At 35.6% G+C, this 25,643-nt stretch overlaps 1 protein-coding gene across 13 annotated transcripts in view; it reads left to right on the plus strand.

Annotated features, from left to right (window-relative positions):
- Positions 1 to 25,643, plus strand: part of LOC106079656 (ankyrin repeat and sterile alpha motif domain-containing protein 1B-like) — a 104,756-nt gene that overhangs the window by 66,163 nt on the left and 12,950 nt on the right. For 12 of the 13 annotated variants that reach the window (XM_056045319.1, XM_056045317.1, XM_056045325.1 and 9 more), the window contains 9 exons: positions 65 to 176; positions 1,649 to 1,785; positions 2,030 to 2,113; positions 3,760 to 3,942; positions 5,207 to 5,335; positions 6,810 to 6,881; positions 7,457 to 7,480; positions 12,822 to 12,908; positions 13,814 to 13,951. In XM_056045319.1, the coding sequence (XP_055901294.1) occupies positions 65 to 176; positions 1,649 to 1,785; positions 2,030 to 2,113; positions 3,760 to 3,942; positions 5,207 to 5,335; positions 6,810 to 6,881; positions 7,457 to 7,480; positions 12,822 to 12,908; positions 13,814 to 13,951 (966 nt within the window). The remainder of the gene's footprint in view (positions 1 to 64; positions 177 to 1,648; positions 1,786 to 2,029; positions 2,114 to 3,759; positions 3,943 to 5,206; positions 5,336 to 6,809; positions 6,882 to 7,456; positions 7,481 to 12,821; positions 12,909 to 13,813; positions 13,952 to 25,643) is intronic. The other variant, XM_056045320.1, reaches the window with a different exon arrangement.

Here is a 25,643-nt window from a genome sequence, read left to right on the forward strand (position 1 = left end):
TATGTTATTTTGATTTAAGTATCTCTTTATAACTGATTTTGTTTTTTTTTTTTTGTTTTTTCAGGGTAGCAACATACTAGACGAACAAGATCTCATTGTCATTGGTGTTGATAATGCTACACATCGAAAAACTATTTTAGAAGCTTCAGCCAAGTTGCCTCTTCTGCAGCCTATTGGTAGGTTTGTATATTTGTATCTTACTGCATTAGACCAAGTTTTATTGAGACAGATCTAAGACACAGCATAATAGACTGGCTCCTGGACAGATGCAGTAGCAAACTGAAGCAATGGACATTTGTTGTACTAAGAAAACAAGTGCTTAAAAAATCAATTGTTGAGGCTGTGACTGCTTCAAATACTTGTTACCAAACTGCTTAAGTGTCCAGCCTAAACACACACTTTTGAAACAATGGATTTCTTACATCTGTACAATTTATTAGCCTGATATTAGACTTGTATGGCGATCTTACAGAACGCAGGAGAGCTGCTGGTTGCCCACTTTTACAGTATACGGATATATGGAAACGCGACATAAAGCTTTTCAAAATCAACACTTGCAGTAGGGAAAAAGTGGCACTGGATAGATCCACATGGAGAGCAAGCATAAAGGAAGGGTCCCGGATTGCAGATGGCATACACAACTGCAGCAGTAAGAAGGATGAAAAAACAGTGGTGCCTGGTGATTACATATGCCAAACCTGTGATCGCAGCTGTGTATCAAGGATTGGCCTCCAATTTTTACTCGAGATGTATAATGCCACAGACTCAGATATTAGACTTATTGAGAGAATTTCATTTATTGTTTAAGTTTTCAGAGTGTCTCTTTAATAAAAAAAAGTTAAATGTCGTATTTATTTACAAACTGCTTATATCCTAGTTAGTATCATTATACAGCTAGTCAAATGACACAACTAACATAGATTTGCTTTTACCAACATATTTTAAGAATTAAAATTCACCCATTTTCTTAGCCTATTGTATAGAAGTTAAATAAAGCCAACATAATGACAAATGACTATATTTGACTTGTGGACACTACTTTTGTTGTTTTAATTTTGGTTTTGTATCTAGTTTGATATCAATTGATATTCTAGTCTTGTGGTTTGCGTGCTGGTCTGTTATTCGGATTTCTCTATTGTCCCGGGCTCATATCCTACCCGCTGCCATCCCCCGTCGTCTTGTGGGAGGTTTGGACTAGGAAGTAAATTATCTTCAAATTTGAAGGAACACCCGAAACATGTAAAACAAATAAAACATTTACGTCTCTACCTTTCACATTTTTATAGTAACATACAGGAAAAGAAATTACAAAAATACACAATTCTTAAGCTTAAATAAATTAACCATACAAAACTATAATGAGTTTGCTATTTTTTTTTATTGTTTCTCTTATCTACCAGGGAGTCAAGGAAACAATTTGATTAGGCTTCATATTACTTTGCTTGTTAAAATGGTTTAAAAGAATATGGACAGCATAATGTAATGATAATTGAGGGAACTTCTCAACAGCTCCCCAAAGAGTGTAAAGAAGTAAAGATGTTTTGAACACACGTATAGGCTCATTAATTTACATACAGGCAAACACAAAAGCACACACTAGTTGTTTATTTGTAATGTCTTGAATGTTCTTTCTTTTCATGCTGACCAGATGCCAACAATGTACCTCAAACTGTAGCAGAGTGGCTTGGCTCCCTACAGCTAGACTATTATTTTGATACTTTTATGTCTCATAAGTATGATTCCATGGACAGGGTGGTCAAGATATGGGAATTGGAGCTGGTTACTGTAAGTTTTGAAACCATTCAGCAACTCTTTTCTTTTGTCTTTTTCTCTCTCTTTCTATTTAAAGTGATAAAATGAATCAGTTCAAATAAACTTAATCTTTGTTAAAAACTTTAGCTACTGACAAACTGCTGTGATATTTTATGGTTCAAATGCTCTAGTATAATTGACCACGCCAATATAGTAATGTTTCTAATAATTAGCAATTACACATTCAGGATCAATTATATATTTTTTTCTTTTACAGGTATTAGATATCTCATCTATTGGTCATAGAAAGAGAATACTAGCTTCACTAGGAGAAAGAAAAGTGGATACTTCATCTAGTCCTGTAAGTACAATCTGCATTGTATCATTGAATCAGATATTTTTTCTGTTTCTATTAAGTTTATTACTTTTTATGTTCTAAAAAAGATTGTTATGAGGCTGAAAATTTGGGGTGACTTCAGTATTCTATGAGACTACGCAGCATTCATTCCCCTTAATTTGAAGTGTTATGGAACAAGGAGAGCTTTTAAAATTAATTTATGCTTCATCAAGGGAAATAACTGAATAAGATTGATATATTCCACAAAATTACTTCCCTTGTTAATAAAATTATATGTTGGTTTTTTGTCTTTATTCTCATTTCTATGTTGGTGGTTTCACATGAGTACTCCTAAATCTCAGATGAACTGTGCAGTGGTTTCCAGTTCAGGCAGCTCTCCATATAGTTTTTCTTCTTAGGGAAGTTAGGGGGCTAGTGCCTTTTTTTGATTTTGTATATAAATTTTTTTTTTTCACTGTGTTTACAAAATACTGTACTTATAGCTTTCTTGGGAGGTTCAGAAAATATTGATATAGCAAGGGATTATTTTTAAAATATACAGTGTATATTATTCAGACTAGTGAATGAAACAATTCTGGTCTGTATCCATTGTTTGAAAAAAGCACAGCAGAGAAAATTTTCTATGCTTTTTTTAATTATCCAGAATTAAGCATAAATAATTTCAAATTAATCGATTTTTAAAATGAAAACAAAGAATGGGGAAAAATTTGTGGATTCGAATCAAGCCAAATTTTGAGTAATGCCAGTTTGAATTATCTTGATTCCACTGTATGTAAATCTGAGTGAAATGTTAAAGTGATAGTGATTGACACCATCTGCAATTAGTGAAGACAATTCAAAATGCTGTTTATTGTTTTACCCCTATTTTTGTCTATTTTTGTAGGGATTTGTCATAAGGAAAATGCTTGTGGTAGAAATCTTTTCTTTGATTGTGACTTTTTCAACAGAGATACTAATTTTTCGTTGGTGTAGATGTTTAGTATATTATATATGCAACAAAATCTTTAATGTGAAATTTAATTGCATATCTCACAAGTTAAATAAGCCAATAGAATTATTTTCTGTTTTGTTTATTTATTTATAAAAATATTAAATGTTTCAGTCAAAGAAATGAAACAAAAGCAAGTATATGTTATTTAGGGAGTTCATCTACATATGTATGCTGTTAAAGGGGTTCTTATTAAAGTTATCAACAAACTTGTCTGTGTTATAACAAATTACAATTTTAGTCTGTTTTCAAAGTTTCATATTTTGTAACGTCCTTCTAGTATCTAATCTTTTATGGTTAGTTTGTAAGAACTCATAATTACAAGCTAAAATAAATAATATTAAAGACTAGAGTGAAATTGTTCCCAAAATAAAAAAAACATGAAACACCAATTGAAAGTAATTATTTTGGCAGTCACTCTGCTAATTATGTATATGTCATAGCCTAGAAAATCAAGAAATATCAGTTTATTGACCAACAATTCAATGTTGGTTTAATTCTTTTCATACTATGTCAATATCATACATATATGATTTATTGATATTGTAACAAAAAATAATTATGGAACACCTTAGGTTATGCTCAAAATTGTGTGCAACAATGATATGATTTAATACCTGCTTGGTTAATAGAAATTGTGTACATTTTTTGTTTTTGATAGGCCAGGACCAGGCTACCTAGTCTGGATAGCCTGACAGAACCAAGGTCACCATTTGAACATGTAGACCTATACAGAGACTACACTGGAGTCAGGTCCAAAGTTACAGACAATGGAAGTAACTCTGACCGTCCCCAGGAAACACTTTTAGAATTCGACCCATCAAGTCCATTATCACCTGGCCTGGTAAGATCATTTTTTCTCTCCCACCATCACTATAAGTATATGTGTAATGTTAGCCCAATTAATGTGTGTGTATGTGATGAGTGGTCAATACGCTTTCTTGGTGTGGGTAGATGTAACGCCACACCACTCTGGGGTATGATTCAGATAGTGGCTAGTTGACAAATACAAATATGGTAAAAAGTTGTAACAGTCCATTACATTTTTTTTCCCATTAATATTTTTGAAAAACTGGTATAGCCCTTCCATGAAAATCATTGGACGACTGTACCTATTATTTTATTTGAATATTTTTATTTACATTACAAACCTTTAGACCTTGTAACAAATCATTACATAATATTCAAATGTTTCAATAGCTACTTATAATAGTAAATTACTAAATATATTCAGCACTATAGAGAGAAAAAGCAGCGCACACCTGACCAGTCCTCTTTATATGCTTTTAAAGATTATTTGGCTTTTTTTTTTTTTTGCAAAGGTCAAAATAATCATTTTTTCTTATTATCGTTATTTATTTGTACAATATTAGTGCTGAGCTGAAACTTATGCAGAAATAAAAAAAAAAATTGCTGCTTAAAAAAAGTGCAGTCCTTCAATTTGGTTTAACTGCTTAGGGAGTGCTGTGGTGTGCTTTGCAAGCTCTATTCATTTAGTCATTTCTGTTGTTAGTTTCTTTCAAGTCTAATCTCCATTGGTCTATCACTATGTCCTTTATTTGTTTCTTCCTAAATCTTTTCACAATGTTTCATCTTAATAACTCTAAGATATTTTCTTTTAAGAATACCATAACATTTTAGTCTTTCCCTTTTAATTTCACACAACTAATGTAGGATCTTGATATCTCTTATTATTCATCATTGTCATATTCTCTTTTTTTTTTTTCTATTTTATCTCCTTCTTTTTGTCTGTCCTTCTCTTGACATTGTTATGTGTTGTTTTATTTCTCAGCAAATTAAAAATAACAAACAAACAAAATTGAGTTTCTTATTAACAATTTTACACGTACAAAATAAAAAAAAAAAGAAATGTGTTGTTGTTTTTTAAAAGCTAGTTTTCAGAGATGTTAATGAATGAATGTTTTGATGTTCATTTAAATATATAAAAGCATTAATAGATAGATCTGCCTTGATTACATATAGTGAAAAAATTAATAGGCCAAGTTGGTTTGCATTAATTTGGTGCAAATCAGGTCAATCATTGAAGGAGTAACTCATTCTGCCTAGATTAAATTGTAAGCATGCTGATACTTATTGTCTTTTACCAGGGCAAAGCCATCAGAGACAGCACCATACACATCCGAGCCCCAAACCTGATGCACTACACAGGAACCATCAAACAATGGAGACACAAGCCAGAGACTCTTATAAAGGGATGCTGCAATTACACTGCTCATGTAAGGACTGGCTTGTCCTATGGTGTTTTATATTCTTTCTCTTCCAGTCACAACTCAACTATTCTTTTGTTTCCTCAACATCTATCTGAAGCCTTTTTCTTAATTCTTCTTATAAATGCCCTAACACAATAACAATTATTTCAATAGAAAGGTAGTGTGTTCAAAAGGATGTAATTATCTTCTTCTTTGAAAGAATTTCTATATAAAAAGAACTCAGGACTCATTCAGAAGGAGAAGAGAACCCTATTTGCTTTCTTTTCATGAAAAATATAATGCTTATGTCTTTTTTTTTGTAATTTTTTTTATGCATTTACTAATCAACTTCACCTATCCCTTAGTTTGTTGGACCATTGGGGCACCACACAAGATCTGTTGACTTTCTCCATTTCTCTGTTTTTTTTTGTCTTTGATAGAATGTCTTTCAGGAACAAAATTGTTTACTCTTTTATGTTGTCTCAGAATCACTTTCCTTGCCTCTTCTTCTTTGTCCTAGTAATGGGTTTTTTGTGAGCCCTGAGGACCTTGTGATATGGCCATAGAGTTTTAGTTTGCGTTAGGTCACTGTGAGGTCCGATAGCTGAACTAATCTTTTCTCTAATCTCTTTATTTGTGATGCTGTCTTTGTTTTTGATACCTAGGATCTTTCTGTAACATCTTAATTCCATTACTAGGATCCACCTCTCTAGTTATGCAGTAGCAGTTAAACAAGACTTTTTACAAATTAAAAATAGTAACTATACGATTTATCCAATATTATTAAGCTCTCAACTTTGCTGTCACAATAGTTTATTAAAAACTTTTTTTGCTACCTCCATCTAATAATTATAATAATGGAACTTATTAAGCACTATTTACCAACAGATTGTAGGCTTTAGGATTATGTGAATATAGCGAAAGTAACAATCTAATAAGCAAATAGTTTTATATTCCTTTTCCAAATAAGATGGATGGCTGCCTGGTCGTGCGGTTTGTGCGCTGGACTGTCGTTCGGATTTGTCGAGGGTTTAAACCCTGCCCGCTCCCATCCCCCGTCGTCCTGCGGAAGGGTTTGGACTAGGAAGTAAACTATCTTCAACTCTGAAGGAACATCCGAAACATGTAAAACATTTTACAAGAATGAATTCATACAATTAGAGAATGTTTTGTGTTATATTCAAGCTTGACATAATGGGAAAAATATTCTGTCTTTCAATTTAGATTAGATAGATTTAAAAAATGTACCTCATGATGTAAGCAAAGTTTTATGAACCAGGATGAGTTCATTTCAGTAATTCAAGGTTATGGTGACTCATTACTAAACTAAACTAGACCTTTCTATTGCAGTTTACATCAGAAAAATCTATCATCTTTAGTCATATACTCTACCATTTATACCATCGTTGTCAAAAATTATATAAGAAATACAAGATCAACATTTGAGAAATAGACAATAAACAACATAGTTATATAGATCTTTCTATGTTTTTCCCCCCAGTACTTAGGATCTACACTAGTAAAAGAATTAAATGGGCCAATGTCCACCCAGGAGGGTATCACAAAATTAAAGGTTGGTATTTTACTTAGCTTATTTTTCTTTTAATCATTGTTCCCAATCTGCACATTGTAGTTTTAATTACAACAATGTTATGCTGTTTAAAAAAGTCTTGAAATTGTATATTAACTCTTTCTCTCCTAACTGACGCTACCAGCGTTGATTCCACCAGAATGTGGTAAATAATTACGGAGAGAAAGAGTTAATACAAAAAAAATCTCTTTTCTGTTTTTTATATTAATATAATTTTACTACTTAACTTAGTACGTTCAACTATTCTTGTCTATTTTTTTTTGAATCTAAAAGGCTTTCCCAATTCTGACATGTGAAAGTTGGAAGTTTCATTATGTTATTTAGCCCAATATTGGAGAAAAAGAACACCAATCTAGTATAATTTTTTAATTTTAAACTGAGTTATGCCCCTTACCCTATAAAATGAAAGATTTTGAGTGCTCACCATTTAGTTTGAGATTTAAGTTTTCTTTTATCTGCCAGGCTTTTTGTATTACTCACATTTTTTTCCCACCATTTATATTTCATACACAGCCAGAAGTTTTAACTCCATATTTCTATTTCTCAATTGTCTAAAGCATCGTTTGCGCAGGAAACTACAGGTTGGACCGCTGTTAGTTTTGTTCTTTAAGTGTTAGCCAGTTGTTTTTTTATTTTGTGTGTTGTCATGTTACAACAGCTTACCAGAGTTATTTCCCATCCCCCCAAATCTCCATTCTTCTAAAGTGATTACTTTCATTATCCATTTCTTTGTTGCAAATATTATTACTATTAATTGTTTATTTTGTTGGTTTTAAATTAGTTTTATGGCATGAAATAAACATTTTTGTTTTCTGGATGTTATCACATTGAAAGTCTTGACAGGTAGAAAGAAAATACAGTTGACTCTTGATAATCCAGCGGTTAGAGGGGTGCAGAATTATTGAAAACATGGGATTACCAAAGCTAAGCTGTACTTCAAAGAATTTTACTGTATATGTAAAAATAAACTCTATTTATGCTGTCATTATATATTTCAGTTTTTGACTTTAAAGGTAAAAATTAGCAATAGAATAAAAAAAGAACATTTTTGATCTAAAAAATATAAAACATTTCACATGATTTCACAATTTAAGCTTACCTACATTCTAAAAATAGGCCTACAGGATGCTTTATTTAAATGAATTTACTGCGGTGGCACATTAGATTATGAAGTGTCAGGCTATCAAGAGACAACTGTATATAATGAACATTTTGAACACATTTTCTCCTCAAATGCTAAATATGTGTTTCAAATGTGTAGGATAAGTCTACTATCCTATTTAGCTTCTTTTTATTTTCTATGTGTCTGTCCATTTGAGCGTAAAAAGTTTCAAAATGCCTACATAAGGATACTGAGCCTATTGTTAGAATGTGCATTTAAAGTAGAAATAAATCACACTGTGTAAATAATCCACATGAAAATATTCCCTAACTCAGAGCCTAGTTGTGTGTCTCATAGTTTATGGGGAAGGAGCATATCATTGTATCCTCTTTTGATAAAAAATAAAGAATTAAGACTCTCAATAAATGTCAGTTGGTGATATTGTTTTTTAAAAAAGCTGCCCATTTTCAAATGTAAAAAAAAAATGGAAATGTGTTCGTTTATTGCTTCTCTTCAAGTTATTTTTCCTTGTGTGATTATAACAGAAAGATTATATTTATTTAAAATCAAAACAATGAAAGAAAAATAGGATGAAACTCAAAAATAAAGATATACATATATATATATATATATATATATACATATAAGCATGCATTGTTCTTAAAAGAATAATTATAAAAGGACATACAAAAATTTGGGGAATTTGACAACTTTCCTTTAAAGGTGAACCAATACACACTAGTGCAATGCACGCCACACAATACAAAATGTGTCTAATGCCATCTTTTCTTAGTTAGTGTTGCAACTAACTTACTTTTGTAGTATTTTAACTCAACTTGTAATTCTCCATAAGTTATTGTAATTTAAAAAAAATGAAAACCAAGAATAAAGATGAAAAAAGATTCATTGAATTAAAAGGAAAATGGCAGCAGGTTTATAGGCTGATTTTGTAGTTGATAAGTTGAGTTCATTAACTTACTTAAAAGAATGTTATTTATAGTCTCATCAGTGTCAGTAATGTCAAGTAATCATTCGCATAGCTGAAGTTATTTAGAAAACAAATTAGATATGTGTTATAATAAGAGAAACATGTTTTCTCTCTTAACCAAAAAAAAGCTGTAAAATCGGTATTAATAATAGTAAATATTAATTTTGTACTTTTGATGTATTCACATTTCTTAGTGTTGTACTAATATCCACTGCCATCAGTTTGTTTGCAAGACTAATCTGCTTCCATCTTTTGCCCTTACCTAGGTGTTGTTTAGTTGTTGCTTTTTTTTAAGTTGGTCTTAGCTCTCGATGTCTACTGCATGGGTTAAATGGCTGGTTTTCTGTTGGGGGAAAAAAAAGCATGAAACATTGTATGTAGTCTGTAACCTAGAGATGTTTGGTACTATTATAAAGAACTAGATATAACAATCTAGTCATTGTACTTACAGATACAATAAAATGATTTGTTTAGTTCTAACTAGTCAAAGAAATTCTTCGTGTGTCAATGCATCAATCATGTTTTTCAGTTTAAGGCAATTCTTTTTCTTTATTATACTCCTCAGGCCATTTTTTGCTGATATATATATATATATATATTCTTTAAGCAAAATAAAGAATATTCGTGTAAATCGTACTTTATTGAATTATTCTGTTTATTATCGATTGTAAGATTTTTAACAATTGAACAATACTTAACTTTCTTTTTTTAAAAAAAAAAAGGTTTATGAAAATACTTATTTTAAAACTTGGTAGACTAAAGCGATTATTACTGAATTATTTATATAGCTCTGAGGGGATACTTGAATTCCGATTGGAAAATATAAAGGTTTTTGGAGAGACTAAGATTCGCATTTAGGAATATTTTGTAAGATATTCCATTGTCCAACCAAAATAAATAAGTAGCTGATCTGTCTAGTAAGCAAGGAGAGGGTTGGGCGCCACCAAGCATCAACGCAATGGTAAAAGTACTCTTAACAATGGTAAAAGTACTCTAAATAATAGTAAAAGTACTCTAAATAATGGTAAAAGTACTCCCTCCCTCTCCAGTTTACTTGTATTATTAGACTAAGTAAAGGCATAGATCTAAATGTTCCAGTCTCTTGCCGGGTGACAGGGAGATCTCACAATATTTACTTTACCTAATAGTATCGCACTTTTTCTTTTTCTAGACTAGAACCCTAGATGTGTCTGTGTTTGGTCTGAGGGAGGAATATTCATTTCCACAGTGGCTGATGGAATTTTGATACAAAGGGAAGAAAGAAAGAGAGGAGAAGGGGGGAAATGAGTATGGCATCAAAGATATTGGAAGAAAATATTTGCCTTTCAAAGTAACATTGAACCCTAAAAAAAAAGCTGACCAGAGGAGGGAAATGGAATGGATAAGGAGAGAAAATTGTTATTAAAAATTTAATGTGAAAAATTACTTTTTCCCCTTGCCTGCTTCGGAAGCTAAATCGTAATGGGTCCTCCCATTTCAAGTCACACTTTCTGGGATCGCGGGGATTTTTTTTTCTCTACAGTGTGAAGGGCAACTGAGCATGAAAACTTCAAAATTCAATATCCCCCCTTGAACACGAGGACAGACTCTGGCGGACGCCATGAGATATTTTCTTCCCCATCTTCATCACACCCCACCCCCTCCCCAGGTCTTGCACACGCACGCACAAACAGCTGAAAATGAGAAAATACATCGTAAATAAAGACCGGGCCCATTTCTGGTGACACGCGCGCTGTGTGCCCTGGACCCAGCGATGTGCATGCTTGGTTGCCCCTTGAGCACACTTGGCCGCTCAGATAAGCTGTTTCCATCTCTGGGTTTATCAATTAGGAACGGACCAGGGCTGTGATGCAATTTTTGGGTGTTGTCACACTTGTACAGGAGCCAGGAGGGGCAAAGAATGGGGGAAAAAAGTGAAGGGAATGGAGGAGTCGCAGTCCAGAATGATGAACGCGGACGTTAGGACAATGGCTATGGAGGGAACTGAGGAAATGGGAAAATGCAGTCTTAAAGCCACATATTTTTTTTTTTACCTTTTCTTTTAGACATGTCCTGTGTTGCTATTTTTCTGTATTGCTTTTTTTTTTTGTTGTTTTTTTCGCAATATTTTTTTTTTGTCCCCGATTTATAATGGCAGGAACGTTTATTTTGTGTGTAACATTTCATGGGAACAGATAGATAGGAAGTAAAGTCTGTAGGGCATCCATATCTTAGTAGAATTATTTTCATTTGACCAGTTTCTTTCTCTGACCTACCGAATTGCCTCACACACATACAGCCTCTCAGCTCACGTGACTTACATAGGTCTCTATTAATGATTCATTTTGTTTTCTTGCTTATTCTCATCAACATTGGTGTGAAAGTCACTCTGAGTGTTATCTGCGAGACATTCTGTTAAATCAAAACCCTGTTCATCTCTATCATCTTTTTGAAATTTAATTCTACTGTGCATGGCAGTGTTTCTCACACTTGGAGGGATGCGACGTCTTGACAGTGAAAAGAAAGGGGGGGGGGGCGCGAAAATGGTCAATTTACTTTTCAAATACAGTTTTCATTGTAGTTATAGATCAGATTAACCAAGTAATGTTTTTTAAAAGTAACATACTGTAAGTAAGAGACATTTTTTCATTTAAGAAAGATCTTTAAATTATATTCTGTTGTCCACATAGGCGTCTGCATTAATATTGACTTACAACTTAAAAACAAAAAAGGTGACATTTCCAAACTCGATTCTTTTCCATTTTCTTTATTCAGAACTGTCGAATTTCACGTAATTTTTACATATGATTCTACTGACGACTTTTTCCTAGCAAAAAAAAAGTTCCACGACTTAAGAAGAAGATAATTTTAGACGATCACGCACATTACAGATGTATTTAATTTGAATGTTCGTAGTAATAGTATTTGCAAGCTTTACCTCCTTCGTATTGGACAGTGTTAACCATTATAATACAACTTTTTTTTACATGAAATCTTCTTAATGGGATTAAAAAGTATTAGCAGAATATGTTGTAGAGCCAGGAGTATCAATTTGTGAAGCTTAGAACGCAGGAATCGGGCTCCGCCCCGGACCCTGCTTGAATACCTTATAGTGCTCTCATCCATCTTGCTACATGGTAAACTGCTGCTTGTCCAGAAAAATTTTTTTTTAGTAAACAAAAACACTTACTGCCTAAGAAACATTTTTGCGGAATAAAAAAAAAAGGACTTTCTGAACGGTTATTATGTAAATTTGGATTCCAAACAGATTGAAAATAGGTATGGAAAATTGTGGTAGGCCTATAATTTTATGTTTTTAAGTTTCTTTTCTTTTTCCTTACATTCTTATAAAACCCTCCCGGACCTCACTGTTGGATCTTACAGCGCTCCCACACATCCCCAGCTTGCTAAGGGAGTTGCAAACGAAAACAATTTCGTTTTCCCGGGCGCCACTGGTAAAAGTTTGAGAAACACTGTTTTTTGGTTAACACAAAAAAACACAACAACTTAAAACCCTTTTTTCCACATAACCTTTATCTATACTAAACGACTAAGACAAAGCCTTCGATCACTCATCACAAACTCACTCTCACTTGGGGTGATTTGAAAGAAAAAGGAACAAAATTTAACCAGTTATTACTTTTAACTGCTTACTTGGGGGTGTTAATCCATCTTATACTTTGACTATTTGCTACAAAAGATGACTCTGTAGGCGAATGACTTTGTATGCGGGGCTAATGTATTCACTGTGCCCTGCTTGTTTCAGCGAGCAAGCTAGTACCAAATCCTCATTTGTCTGGTAATTGAGCCCCAGATAATCGTGTCACTAGCTGTTGCAATTTGTACTTTTCAGAAATCTTCCGAAGTCATCAGCAAGATACCTTCCATTATGTTGTCCATTTCATTCAAAGGTGTCAAGTTTATTGACGCTGTTTCTAAGGTGAGGCTCGTTATCCTAGCTTTATACTGGGCTGCCATGATAAATTCATTGCTATTGGTTATTTTTTTATTATTATTATTTGTAGTCTCTAGCCCTCACAAAGACCAATCCACGTCAAGCGAATCGATCTTAAGCTTATTATTCCCCCATTCAGAAGTAGTTGACTGGCATTACTTTGAAAGAAAACATCTGTATATCCTTGTGATGAACACCTTGTGTGCGACCTGTTTATTACAATCGCCTCATTGTTGCACAGTATTTATGCCAAAGCAAAAGGTCTAAGCCATAATAGGCTGGACATGCCTTCAACCTCCTCCTATAAGACTTTTATTTGTGAATGGGGAGCTGTGCAATGTAAAGCCTTCTTAGAGGGGCCAACATAGATAAGCAAAAGAGCTCCCTCAGCTGTTGTGATTAGGAACAACAAGTCCATGGTCGCTCCACGTCACATTTACTATCCAATCCCTAGAGCAATGTCTTCCACTCCGTTAATTAAGGATGACATAACTGTGCAAACACAGTTGCGACCTGCATATTTTGCTACATCTGATACAGACAAAGCCGTTGTCCTTCGAACTTCTATTTAACTTTTCTTTTCGTCTTTTGCACCTGTGTTTGGCAAAAGCTTTTCTTTGGGTCTCAAATCTGTATCCTGTGACCTTCGTGAGAGCTGTCCCTAAAATTGTTAGAAAGAACTCATAACTAATGTTCATAATTATTATAAATAAACAGAAAATGAGTACAGTTGCAACTTCCTCTGCTCCTATAGAAATCATTTTTTGTCTGACCCAGTAATGCCCAGTATCCACACAATGGTCCTCATTGTATAGAGTGCTAAGTTGTTGTAGGCTTTGTATCCTTATATTGCCTTCGGTTGCTTTGACTTGTTTCTGTTTGCCTTTCAGAAAGTTGTCTGTGATCACGAGATCGCCAACATCTTCTGTGCCTGCCAGGATGGGGAACACTTAAACTTCTTTGCCTACATCACCAAGGACAGGGAGAACGGCAAGAACTATTGCCACGTCTTTAGCGTCAGAAACAGGGTAAGTTCTCCATCACTAGTAACATTGCTTTGAATGTCTCTTTTTACGAAGCCTATATCAACTCACTCTGTCTGTCTGGTAAAAAAATGTGTACACTTTATTTCTCCCTCGCCCATTCTCGGAACAAGTTAAAACTTTGCAAAATTATTCATTCAATAGAAATTAACCTCCCAGTACTCACAGATATGGCTAAATATGTATGGTTAAGTCTCCTTAGATAATTGTAGACATTTAAGTTGAAACTTTAAACAATTATTTACATGAATTGATTACAAAATTAATCAATTAGTCAACTAATTATTGGTAATTAATTATTCTGTTTGATATCTACATTATTTAGAGCTATAGTTGTTAGTTTAGATTTCGTCTCCTTACACAAGATTCATTTCCTAGTTCCATATGCTAGGATTAAGTTGTACCAATGCTCCATCTTCCCTCGTGCTATTAGAGCATGGAATGAGTTGCCTGAGTCAGCCAGGAAAACCAATGACTTGGCAGAATTTTAACATGCATGACTAGAATGATCTAGGGATACGCGGAGGACGTAATCATCTTTTTTTTAAAGTAACGTCTGTATTTTATAAGATAATATAAGCTTTGTTTTTAATTAAGGATTTTTTTTTTATTTTGTTTGTATTTTTTGGGGGGGTTTGGTCTGAGGTTTAAAGAGAAGCTATGAAAGTGAAAGCGCCCCCCCCCCCCACGCTTGCTCTTTATATATTTGGTTTTAAAGTGGTGTCGGTAGTTTAAAGAGAATGCACGTTCTGTTAACGAAGCTCGATCTACGTGCAAAGTAAAGTTTGAAGTCTTGGATTCAACTGGGATTCAACATCGTGTAGATTTGAAATCGTCTTCAGGGTAGACCAGGCTTGCTCTGAATAAGCATGCTCTGTTAATACAATAAACTGGAGTATAATGGGAATGTTTAGCTAAAAATGATTTTGAGAAAGAGAGGGTGAGAAATTGGAGATATATGGCAGTTTATTGTGCAGTGCATTCCCTTGTATAAGCTTTATTTATTTATCTATTGTTTTAGTATTGTTGTACATTTTGCTTGTTTCATTTTGTAATGTTCCAAAGTATTTCATTGATAGATTTGTGCCTTATCCTGTATTATTAGGATTGTGATAATGAAGCACATCATTATTTTTTAGTAACTACACGAACAATGTTTGTGAGTCTTATGTTTTAGGGTTGTGCACTACAGGTAATTTGGGGAAATAGGGAAAACATTATTTTCTTGAATTGTCCATTTTTATGTCTAACATAAACCGATGCCGATCTGGGTGTATGAAGAGCGAGTGTGCGGTCTCATTATTTGGAAGAACCTGTGTGTAAAGTGCATCCACGTAGAAAGTTGTGGAGCGGCATGCTTCTGATGATGGCGTGATGAGGGGAAGTATCAACGTGCGTGAGATAACCCCATACAACCGTCCAGAGCGGTTCTGTTTGGTTCTGTAAGCAACTTCTCACTGATTGATACCCCCTCCCTTCTCCAGCTTGAAGTGTCCATTTCTTTCTCCAGAGATATCGAATCTAAGCGGCTTACGGTTGTGTGTAAGCTATTTAGTGCGGTTATCGGCCTTAGTTTGTGGCGGGGGATTTACAACGGTGTAAAACAACGAGGGTCACTCTGGGGACCTTAGATCTTGGTGTACGCGCCTGTGATCTTTCAACCTTCCCGTCTTTAGCTAATCATCTGTGAGAACACGTGACTACAGTCGCAGCAGTGCTTCTGTTTGGCCCGAAAACGTTACTTCCCCCTTCCAGCGTTTTCTCAGAAAGGAAGGATTGCACACTACATTGTCTCAGAAAGGAAGGATTGCACACTACATTGTCACAGAAAGGAAGGATTGCACACTACATTGTCACAGAAAGGAAGAATTGCACACTACATTGTCTTAGAAAGGAAGGATTGCACCTGATTCATTTACAATGAGAGCTATTACTTTTTACCTTTCTTTTTAAAGATGTTGTTATTTGATATTAGGAGACGTATCTGTGTAAGTAGTTGTTGTTTCGTGGTCAGTTGGTTGTATGGTGGCCTGTTGTAAAATGGTTGTGGCTCCATATGTGTGAGGACAAAAGGTTTCCAGGTTATATGTGGCCAAGCACACTGATAAGCCACCTTAGTTTCTCTCAGCTCCTACTGAATTCAAAACGTCAGGCTACACAAAGATTTAAATTCATGTCCTGGTCTGTAACTAAAGGTGCATCACTTACTACTACATACATTTAAAAAAAAATTAAATGTGGAAATGACTTTAATGTTCTGGTCTCTTAACACCATACAAAGAGAGCCTCTAATGCCTTCTTGTATAGTATGTTTCTGAGTTGGGGTGAAATTTTAACGATTCCTATAGTCTGGAGACGCGACGTTTTAGCGCAGCCGTTTTGGCGCTAACGGTTCTGAGGATAATTTATGAAACAAAACTTTAAAACTTTTTTTTTCTCTATACTTTACAATATATATATATATGAGCAGTTGGCATGGAAATCAGTGCTGAAAAAATCAATGTACTAGTATGTGGTGGAGATAATACGAGATGTTGCCTACAGTTGAAAGGCCAAACATTAGAATATGTTGGCTCAATTGAATACCTTGGGTCAAACATAACAAGAGATGGAGGATCAATAAAAGAGATAAAACCCCGTTGGTTAGCATCCGCCGCCTTCATGAGCCAACTGTGGACAATCTGAAAGAGTAACATCAGCTTTCAAGTTAAGTTAAAAACTGTATTTTTCGTTATTGGTCTCCATGATCTTCAACGGTTGTGAATATTGGACACTGAATGCTGAGGATGAAAGAATAATTAAACCCTTTGAGAGTAAATGCTGCAGGAAATCGCATGGTACCAGATACCATAAAAAGAAGATCCATTAGTTTGTACTTTAAGTATTGAGATTTCAACCTAATAGACAACACTTGCATTAAACAGTTTTTTGTTGGGTTTTTTTTTTTGGTTGTTTTTTTACGGAGACCGCTAAAAAGCAACATGCTTGTTTCGTTAAACATAGTTGTAATTCCATAACAATCTTACTGCAAATCATCTTCATTTTTATATGCATATATTTTAAATAACCACTAACGCGTTTCATTTTTTTTTTAATATCGGCCATAATGTAAACTTACCTATATACAATATTCTATTTGGAGCAGCCAACTTTAATTTACTTCTTGCTACGTAATTAGAATATGTATCACTGTGAATGAATTGTGTGTGTGTGTGTATTTATAAGCGTCTCATAACTCCTGACCTCAAAATCTCATAATCTGTTGGGCTGGCATGATCTATTCGCTGACAGAAAATATCCCCCCGTATAATGTGTACACCCTTAGGTCTGTGTGTCTCCTCGTGTAAATCCGGACACATGTTGTGGAATGTTCTGTAAAGCTCATACTTAACTGCTCTTTTAACACTGGGGCTCTTAAGAGCTTTAACCTGTTCATCTAGGCATTCCGCCAGCGTAAGGAGCCATACAGACCGCAAAGCAAGAAAACTGTTTTAAGTTTTCTCAGCAGGACAAGATAATTCTGCAGCGATTCTTCTGGGTTGCATAATCCAATGAAATTCTACTTCATCTAATGTATTGTAAAGGCGTTTGTGTCGAGTTTGTTGAATGTGTAGAACAGAAGTTGTAGTCCAGCGTTCTGATCAGTTGCAGATTGATTGACATATTCTTGACGCTAAATTAGTATTATCTATGTTCTACACACATGTCAGTGAACATTGGAATGGGTACAGTTGACTGTAAAGCATTGATTCAAAAATTAGACTTATTCGTTCTTTTTTTTTTCTTTTGTTTGTTTTTGAAACGTTATTTCCCACACCACAATAATTACATTGAGATAAGTGTAATTACAACTGACGATGTGTGAGCACATTTCCCTAAATCAGATTCAATCTATGTTACAGAGTATATACACACCACTAGCTTACATGGAAAGGGAGAATTTATCTTTAGTTTTAAAGAGAGCAATAATTGAATATGTTAAGTCTTATAGAATGATGCAAGATAAGCGTCGCTGTTTTTATTGTTAGCTAGATTTGTTTAAAATATAAGTTTATTTCATTTCAGCTCAATTTAAATTAGTCTATATTGTAAAAAAAAAAAGTTATATTTAGTTTTGTTCACAAAAAAAATTGAATAACCTTTAAGTTCTGCCTCAACCTTGGAATGACCTCAAATTCTTTGTAGTTTTCTATATTTTTTTTTTATTCCATCAGTACTAAGGCTGAATCCTTCGGGAGCCAGCTACTATAAACGTACTCTTCGGCGCAGGCGCGGGCACATATATATATATATGATTTGTTTCCTGATGTCGATAGAAATGTTGACTTCCATAAATGTTTTCCATCTTTTGCAGAGACTTGCATTTTTAAAAAGTTGCGATCTTTTTCTTTTTTTCTATATTAGCATCATTTTTAAATGGGCGAAATTATTGGTAATTTCTGTTAGAGTAGTGTTTTGTTTTGTTGTAGACTGTAAAGTAACATTCAGTTCTCATGTAAACTACAACTATGTAGCAATTCTTAGATCAACTGTCATGCGTTTTCTTTTTTTTTTTTTTCGGTGGGAAGGGGCAGCTTAAAAGAAATAAAAGGGGGATGTCAAGAATTGACGGACAGACGATCTGCTATCAACCCAACGTTTTGTGACGACTGTCAAGCCCCCTGCACCGCCAAGTGTTTATCTACAATTTAGACCATCATTTGAGCCCCCCGAGTAACGTCACTGAATAGGTAAACTCCTTCCACTGCTCCCTGTAGCCCCCAGGATGTCTCTTCGGGGAAGATCGGGTCGACAAACGAGACAAAGGAAAGCAATAGCCGGGTAGAACGAAGGTAAACATGTGGCGGACAATGGTTAGAAAAGAGGCTCGCCCAGTCTTAGGGCGTCTGCGGCAGTGTGGCGAGTCCAGCAGCATCTCTACTACCCGATTCTAGAAATGAAAGAGTGACATAATACACGCTCCTTGTTTGTGACACTGGTCTGCATGAGTTCCGTTTCAAGTGTCATACTTTGGACGTTCTAATCCTCATCTTGTTGCTTGGTCTACGGAAACCAATATTTAGCTTCGATTCAAGTGGCCCCATTGACTCTTGCTTTTTCTTCTCCTTTAAAACAAACCAACGCGAGATTACCGCGTGATCTAATTTTGTTTGGTTTGGTTTGCATGGCAACCAGTAGCAATCCTTTGGGAACTAAAAAGTAATATTTTTTGTGGAGGGGGTATGTTAAGATGGATCAGGTTTTTCGGAGAAAAGCACTTTAAAGATTGAGACCTGAAAAGCTAAGAGTCCACACTTGACAATCAGTCATGTAATAGATCTGCATCTGTCGTGTTTGGATTGGTATTTGTGGAGCTCACGCTTGAAATAGTCCACTCAACGTGGACTGTGGTTTGAGAAAATTGCAAGTATCCACAATGATGTTGTCCTATTCGTTATGAAATGATGTAGACGGGAGTACTGAGAAGTTCTTGAAATCATATTTACTTCAATGAGACATTGTGAAGAATAATAAGGGTAGAATAGCTTTGAACTGACCTTCTACGTGCATTTATATTTTATCATTGATGTCCATTTCCTTATAGCTAATGGACCAAAACACTGTAACCCATGAAAAACATTGTACTATTCTCATTTGTTTATGCTTCTAAGACATGTTTACAACCAAGAATGCAGTGTTAAGAATTGTGAAAGAGATCATTTGTGGTCTTAGCACTTTTAACAGTGGACAAAATTTGGAGAACACTTACATTGGGGGTAGAAATAAGAAAGTCTTGAACAATATAAGAAAATATTACAAAATTCCTATATCGTCTTTCCCCCCGAAGGGGCGCGCTGCCACATAGACTTCTTCAATAAATTGTTGAAAGTCTGTTTACTTTTCTCGAATAAAAGAAAGGAGCGCGCCATTCTCAGATTGAGCAAAGTTCTCCAGTCTTTTGTTATGCCCCAGGGGTAGACTCCATGCTGTTCAGAATCCTTGATGCACAATAGCAATACATTCCGCTTAAGGATAGGCTCAACTTCTTAGCATTTATTCAACGCGATACGGGCTTTTTTTTTTCTTTCCGGTATTTAACTGAAAAAGAAAATTACGAGGTGAAGGATAAGATATTTTGAGAACCTTCAGGGGGTCTGAGGGGAAAAGAAGAATCGTGCGTTAGGCTAGCCTGTAATTAGCGGGAGTGAACCTGGTTTAGTCTTGCCGCTAAGCAATTGGAGAGATCGGGATGTGGCGAGAGAAAAGGAACAAGCTTATGATGGACCTGCCGTTAGGAGATCTCAACTAGACAATGACGGCCCCTGTGGATGTCGTTAGGTGGGCTGCGTTCGTCAAAGGTCTGTAATGGTGCAGGGGCGTAGAACTAAATTTTTCTTTAGAACTAAAGAGAGTGAAGACTTAACACACATGCACAGTTTATTAATCGAACAAGCCATTAAAAATTTGTGTTATGTGATCTATCAATGTTTAAGGTAATGCCACCCTTTTGCGAAGTCCTAACATGCTATTTTTTATCGCATTGAGTTTAAAAACAAGAAAAACATTTTTAAAAATCGTTTTTTTTTATTAAACAAAGCTTATATTAAGTATAGATGTATCTATAAGTTTGGATTTAGAACATTGACGTAGACAGAATACATCTGTGCGACTAGAAATATTTTTACCACTTGTTTCTGTTCAGCTTTTAGTTTTCTCAATGCGTTATGATCCTAACACTTGTCTGGACCAGTTGTGAAAGGATGAGGAAAGAAGGCGGTTTATTTGTGAATGTTTACATGATCGTTTTTTAAATGCACAAACAAACAAAAGATTTCACTCAGGGCTCAAGAATCCTCAAGCATACTTATTCAACTTATACCACCATATCTGACAAGAACGATTTCTTTCCCTATTTCAAGATACTCAATAAAAAACATGATTACAAAGACAGTTTGTGTGGAAACACAAACTCAAAATCGGCCCCCGAAGTGGTCCACCCAGGCAGGCTTCAATATTTTCAGAAAGAAAATCCAAATGAAATTATATCAAAGACAAATGAGAGATAAGAATGGAGAAAGAAGGTTGACAGATCTTGTGTAGTGCCCCAACGGTACAGCAGATCAAAGGATAGGTGCCAGTGAATGCAAAGTTAGATGTAAACCTGGCCTAACTAGTTCCCCTTTCAGACCTTGTGGTCTATAGGGCAGATGATGTAAAGTTCATCTGTTTTTGTGGCCTACGGTTAACGAGGGTGTCATGTAGCCAGCACAACGACCAACCGCCTTTACTTTTCCCCAACTAATATCAGGTACCCATTGGAGCTGGGTGGACTCAGAGGCGCCTAAGGATTCCAAAGTTGAAAATCCCAGTCTTCACCAGGATTCGAACCCGGGGCCCCCGGTTCAGAAGCCAAGCGCTTTACCGCTCAGCTACCGCGCCTCTCCTGGCCTAACAGAAGTCTTATAATTGATGTAATTGTTTTGAAAAGGCCCAATCTCTTATTCGAATGCTCAAAAAAAAAAAAATTCGCAATAAAGAAAAAGTTTACGAAAATGAAGTTTACAGGATTACTATTCGTTTTTATTTAGGTTTAACTTATAATGCATACTAATTAGCTTTTTCTCTTTAAAAAACTACTTGCATAACTGATTTTAAAAATTAGATTTTTCGCTTTCAGAAAAAAAAAAGTAGCCGTTGCATCAGAACTTTGAATGGTCTAAAATATTGTGATGTCGGATTTTCAATATCTTTTCTAGTTTACGAGATCTAAACGGGACGGACGGACAGACATTTCGCACAAAACTAATAGCGTCTTTTCCCCTTTCGGGGGCCGCTAAAAACAACCATTAGTTCATTAACTAATTGGGTTTTTTTAATTGATTCTTGTGTTGTCATGTACAATAAATAATTGTGCCAAATTTCAGCTTGACCCGAGATTCGGTGTGGGAGAAAAAACGTGCACAAACTTTTTTTTAAAGACAAAGTGAGTTGATATAAGCTTTGGTAGAAACACAACTCACCTTCGTGGTCTCTAACACTCAGTGCTGTTACACATAGAGTGCGTTAGAAGGAGGCTCTATTTTCTGAATAGTCGTAAATTTGTCATTGGATAATAGATTGAAAATTGTTTTCTTTTAACTATTTTTAAATTCCTATGTATAATAAATTTGATAAAAGTGGGCAAGAAAAACAAATATGGAAAGGTTAAGTCTAGAGCTCATTAAGGTTTCTCTGGATGGGGATCTTTGTTTCATGAAATATCCAGAACGCCTTTCTGAAAAAGACAAGGATCATTGGTTATAAAATAAGGAGCCACTGTTCGTAATTGCTTTGTTGTACTTGTTTAGACATTCTAGTATATATTGTAAAAGGCAACAACAACACAAGTCTGGGTATTGGATAAACCGGGATCTTTAGTTAGCAATATAGATCTATCAAATGTACATTTTGCTGACCGATATTTTACATTTCCTAAGGCTATGTATGTTTACAAAAATATTGCCATGTGCATCTTCTGCCTGGGACACCCCAGCTCATGAAAACATTATAAAACAAAACTTGAACTGACGCAAAATAGACTCGGTGAGATTTATAACAAACGAATGTTATTCAAATTTGACTAGAGTTACACCATAAGTAAAATCACTCAATTTGGAAAAGCTTCAGGACAGAAGACTTACAAAGTAACATTGAACCGTCACTTACAACTACATAAACACAACCTAATTAAATACTCAGAAAGATAAGGCACATTTCTTATTCCATATGCTAGGACCTAATCGCTCAAGTGCTCCTTCTTCACTGGTGCCATCAGAGCATGGAACGGGTTGCCTGAATTAGCCAGGAAAACCAAGTCTCTAATCAACATTTCACGACTAGATGAACATATGGATACGCGCAGGACGACTTTAGTTTACTTATATAAGATTTTTTAAAAATTAATAAAACTAAAGAAGCAATTACAAACAAAAATGATAACTTCTTCCTTCAGTAGTGTCTCAAGCAACGCAAGATATTTTGACTGGTTAGAAATAACTTTCTTTTCCGTGCTTCATGTAACAGGTTTTTTATGAGCATTTAAATGTTTGGTCCCAGCTTCAATTGTTTGCTTTCTAAAGTTGTCCAAAGTTTTAACACTTGATAGGCTAGCATCATAGTTGTTCAATTAAATTAGCTCCAACACAAATGTCATGTGATTCAAGAATAATGTACTTCACCTACTACACCTTGTTTCTGTACATTTCCATCTAAACCTTCGTTAAAATTAATACTTATAAATTGTCAACTGCATTTATAATGATACTATAGTATTCTAGACCTTTTTTTTTTTAAACCTTTGATTTCAAAGAACATGTACCCGCAAAAAGTGGTTTAATCTATCTACAGTAATCTTATATCTTTTATGAGAAGCAACGTCAGAATAAATGATAGTTATACACATGGAGAGCGAAGACTGATGATAGTGGTAGTACGTAGGTTTACAGCGTCCCATCGTTCTGGAGAGGGCCACTGTAACAGAGGTCAAAGCAACACTCTTCACGAGTCTTTTGTCTGGGCTCTAAGGTCTCAACTCTTCACCCTGGGAGGAGCATGTCCTCTCCCTTTTAGTACTGTCCCTTTTGTGGTTCAGGGATGGAATAACTCATCCAGTGCTGCAAGTCAAAGGGCCATAACTCTTTTAAATTGTTCTGGTGAAAAGGGGATGATTCTGTTGGGCCCTTGTGTCTTGAGTTGGGAACTCTTCACGATGAGGGCTACAAGGAAGGAATGGCGCATTTCGTGATAGAAGGGAGGGGGGAGGGGGTTGATATGAAAGAGGATGGCTGGACGTGTGTGTGTGTGCACGCCATTCCATTGCTCTGCTTTTAATAAACAACGTCTCTTGTCTGCTATAGTGTTGGGTTTGAGCATTGGTTTCACCCGGGATACTCGGGTCTTCATAGTGCGAAGATTCCGATTTAATTGGCTGACCTTTGACACGGGGTCAGACGAACGCCTTGGGGCGATAGTTTGATCTCTTTTTGTAAGGTACCTCGACTTTTTTTTTTCTCCCCTCTTGCTGTTCTTAACGGTCTGAATGGATACGGGCAGACATCTTTGTAATCCATTCTTTTGATAAAAATGGTGAAAAAAAAAATTTTTTTTGGGGGGGGGGGGGGGGGGCGAGTTAGGGTCTAATATAAAATAGAGACTTCCGTGGCGACGGTCGTGGAAAGGGGGGGGGGATTCAGTTCTTAGCCCAGATTTGATTTTGATAGCGGTTAGGTTAGTCCAAACCCTCCCCCTCATTTCACAGATTTTTTTCTTAGCAGTTTCCGCTTAACTCCCGTTGGTGCATGTGTCTCTTATGTTCATCATGTATTCTCTATGGTGCCAATGCGGGTCTGTATTACAACCCCTACTCATTATCTGCAGCGACGTGCCTGTGTTTGCTGGACGCTGCGAATCCAAACTAAAACTGTGGGGTGGTTAGAAAATGGGGGGGGGGGCAATACTCTTTTTTTTTCCTTTTCTTCTTGATTGATATTTTTTGTGTCATGGAGTAAGGCAAGGGTAATCAGACATGCAGGGGCAGACAATTAATTGCCTTTGTCTCACATAGTACAAGATAGTGGATGGAAATTATAACTTTGGAAAGGGGGGAGCCTTTCTCTTTTTATTGTCGGGAATAAATCGTGCAGCAATGATGATTTAAACTGAAAATGCCCCCTTGAAGTGCCCCTATTGCGAAGCGACTGTGAGTTTTTTGTGCTTGTTTTTTCCCCCTAACTCGAGCCGTAGATTCTCTCCCCTGCTCCCATACCCGTTTTCCTCTCTTGGCGATTGATCGCTTAGGTATACAGGCAAAGCGGATTTGTTTAGTTTCGGAAAGGATAGAATTACAAACAATTCCGCAATATGTCATCGAAATCGAATGTGAACCGAATGACTCTCAGATTAGGCTGTAATTTCCTACGGTTGGAACGGAGGTGTGGGCGAGGGGAGTCCAAGTGGGAACAAAGGAAGCCCCCCACAGTGACCGCCACACTTCTGACGTGTTGAACATTGCGTAAAAATGGGCACCGCTGGTCACGTGGACAGTTGGCGGGATTCAGAAATCTTTTTTTTTTTGTGTATATTTAAGAATTAGGTGAAAGGGAAAGAAAGTCAATAAACGTGAAGGGGAATCTCCTGTGTTCGACAAACGATCGATCTTCCAAACAAAACAAAAAACATGTATCATTGGGGTAACACTACACTCAACTTGAGCCTAATAAGTGCTTCTCTTCTGTCTCCTCTGTCGTTGACTGGAAATGATACTACTATAATGCATCTATCATATACATGTGATGAGACCCCATGCTAAGCGTCTGTGCAACTCGGGTCTCAGGGGGGTTTTTTTTAGAGGGAGGGATGCAAGAGTGGCTTGACCCTCGTTTGTTTAAAAGGTACCCGGTTATCTGGATCTATTTCTATAACATAATTTAGTTTTGATGAATGGGCTGTTCGTATTTAACGTTTGCCCTGGGTTTTTGTTGTTGTTGTTTTTTCATCCTTTCTTTTTGTTTATTAGCAGCCATTCACATTTTGTATATTTGTAGCTTGTCTAAAAAGCTTAATAATAATCAGTAATGTTGAAAGTTATTCCGAGTTCTTTTGTGTACGAAGTATCAGTAAATCTCTTTGTCTGTTACAACTTGGGTTATCTATATATCAT

This window comes from Biomphalaria glabrata, chromosome 10 (assembly GCF_947242115.1).
Source record: "Biomphalaria glabrata chromosome 10, xgBioGlab47.1, whole genome shotgun sequence".
Taxonomy (NCBI): Eukaryota; Metazoa; Mollusca; class Gastropoda; family Planorbidae; genus Biomphalaria; species Biomphalaria glabrata.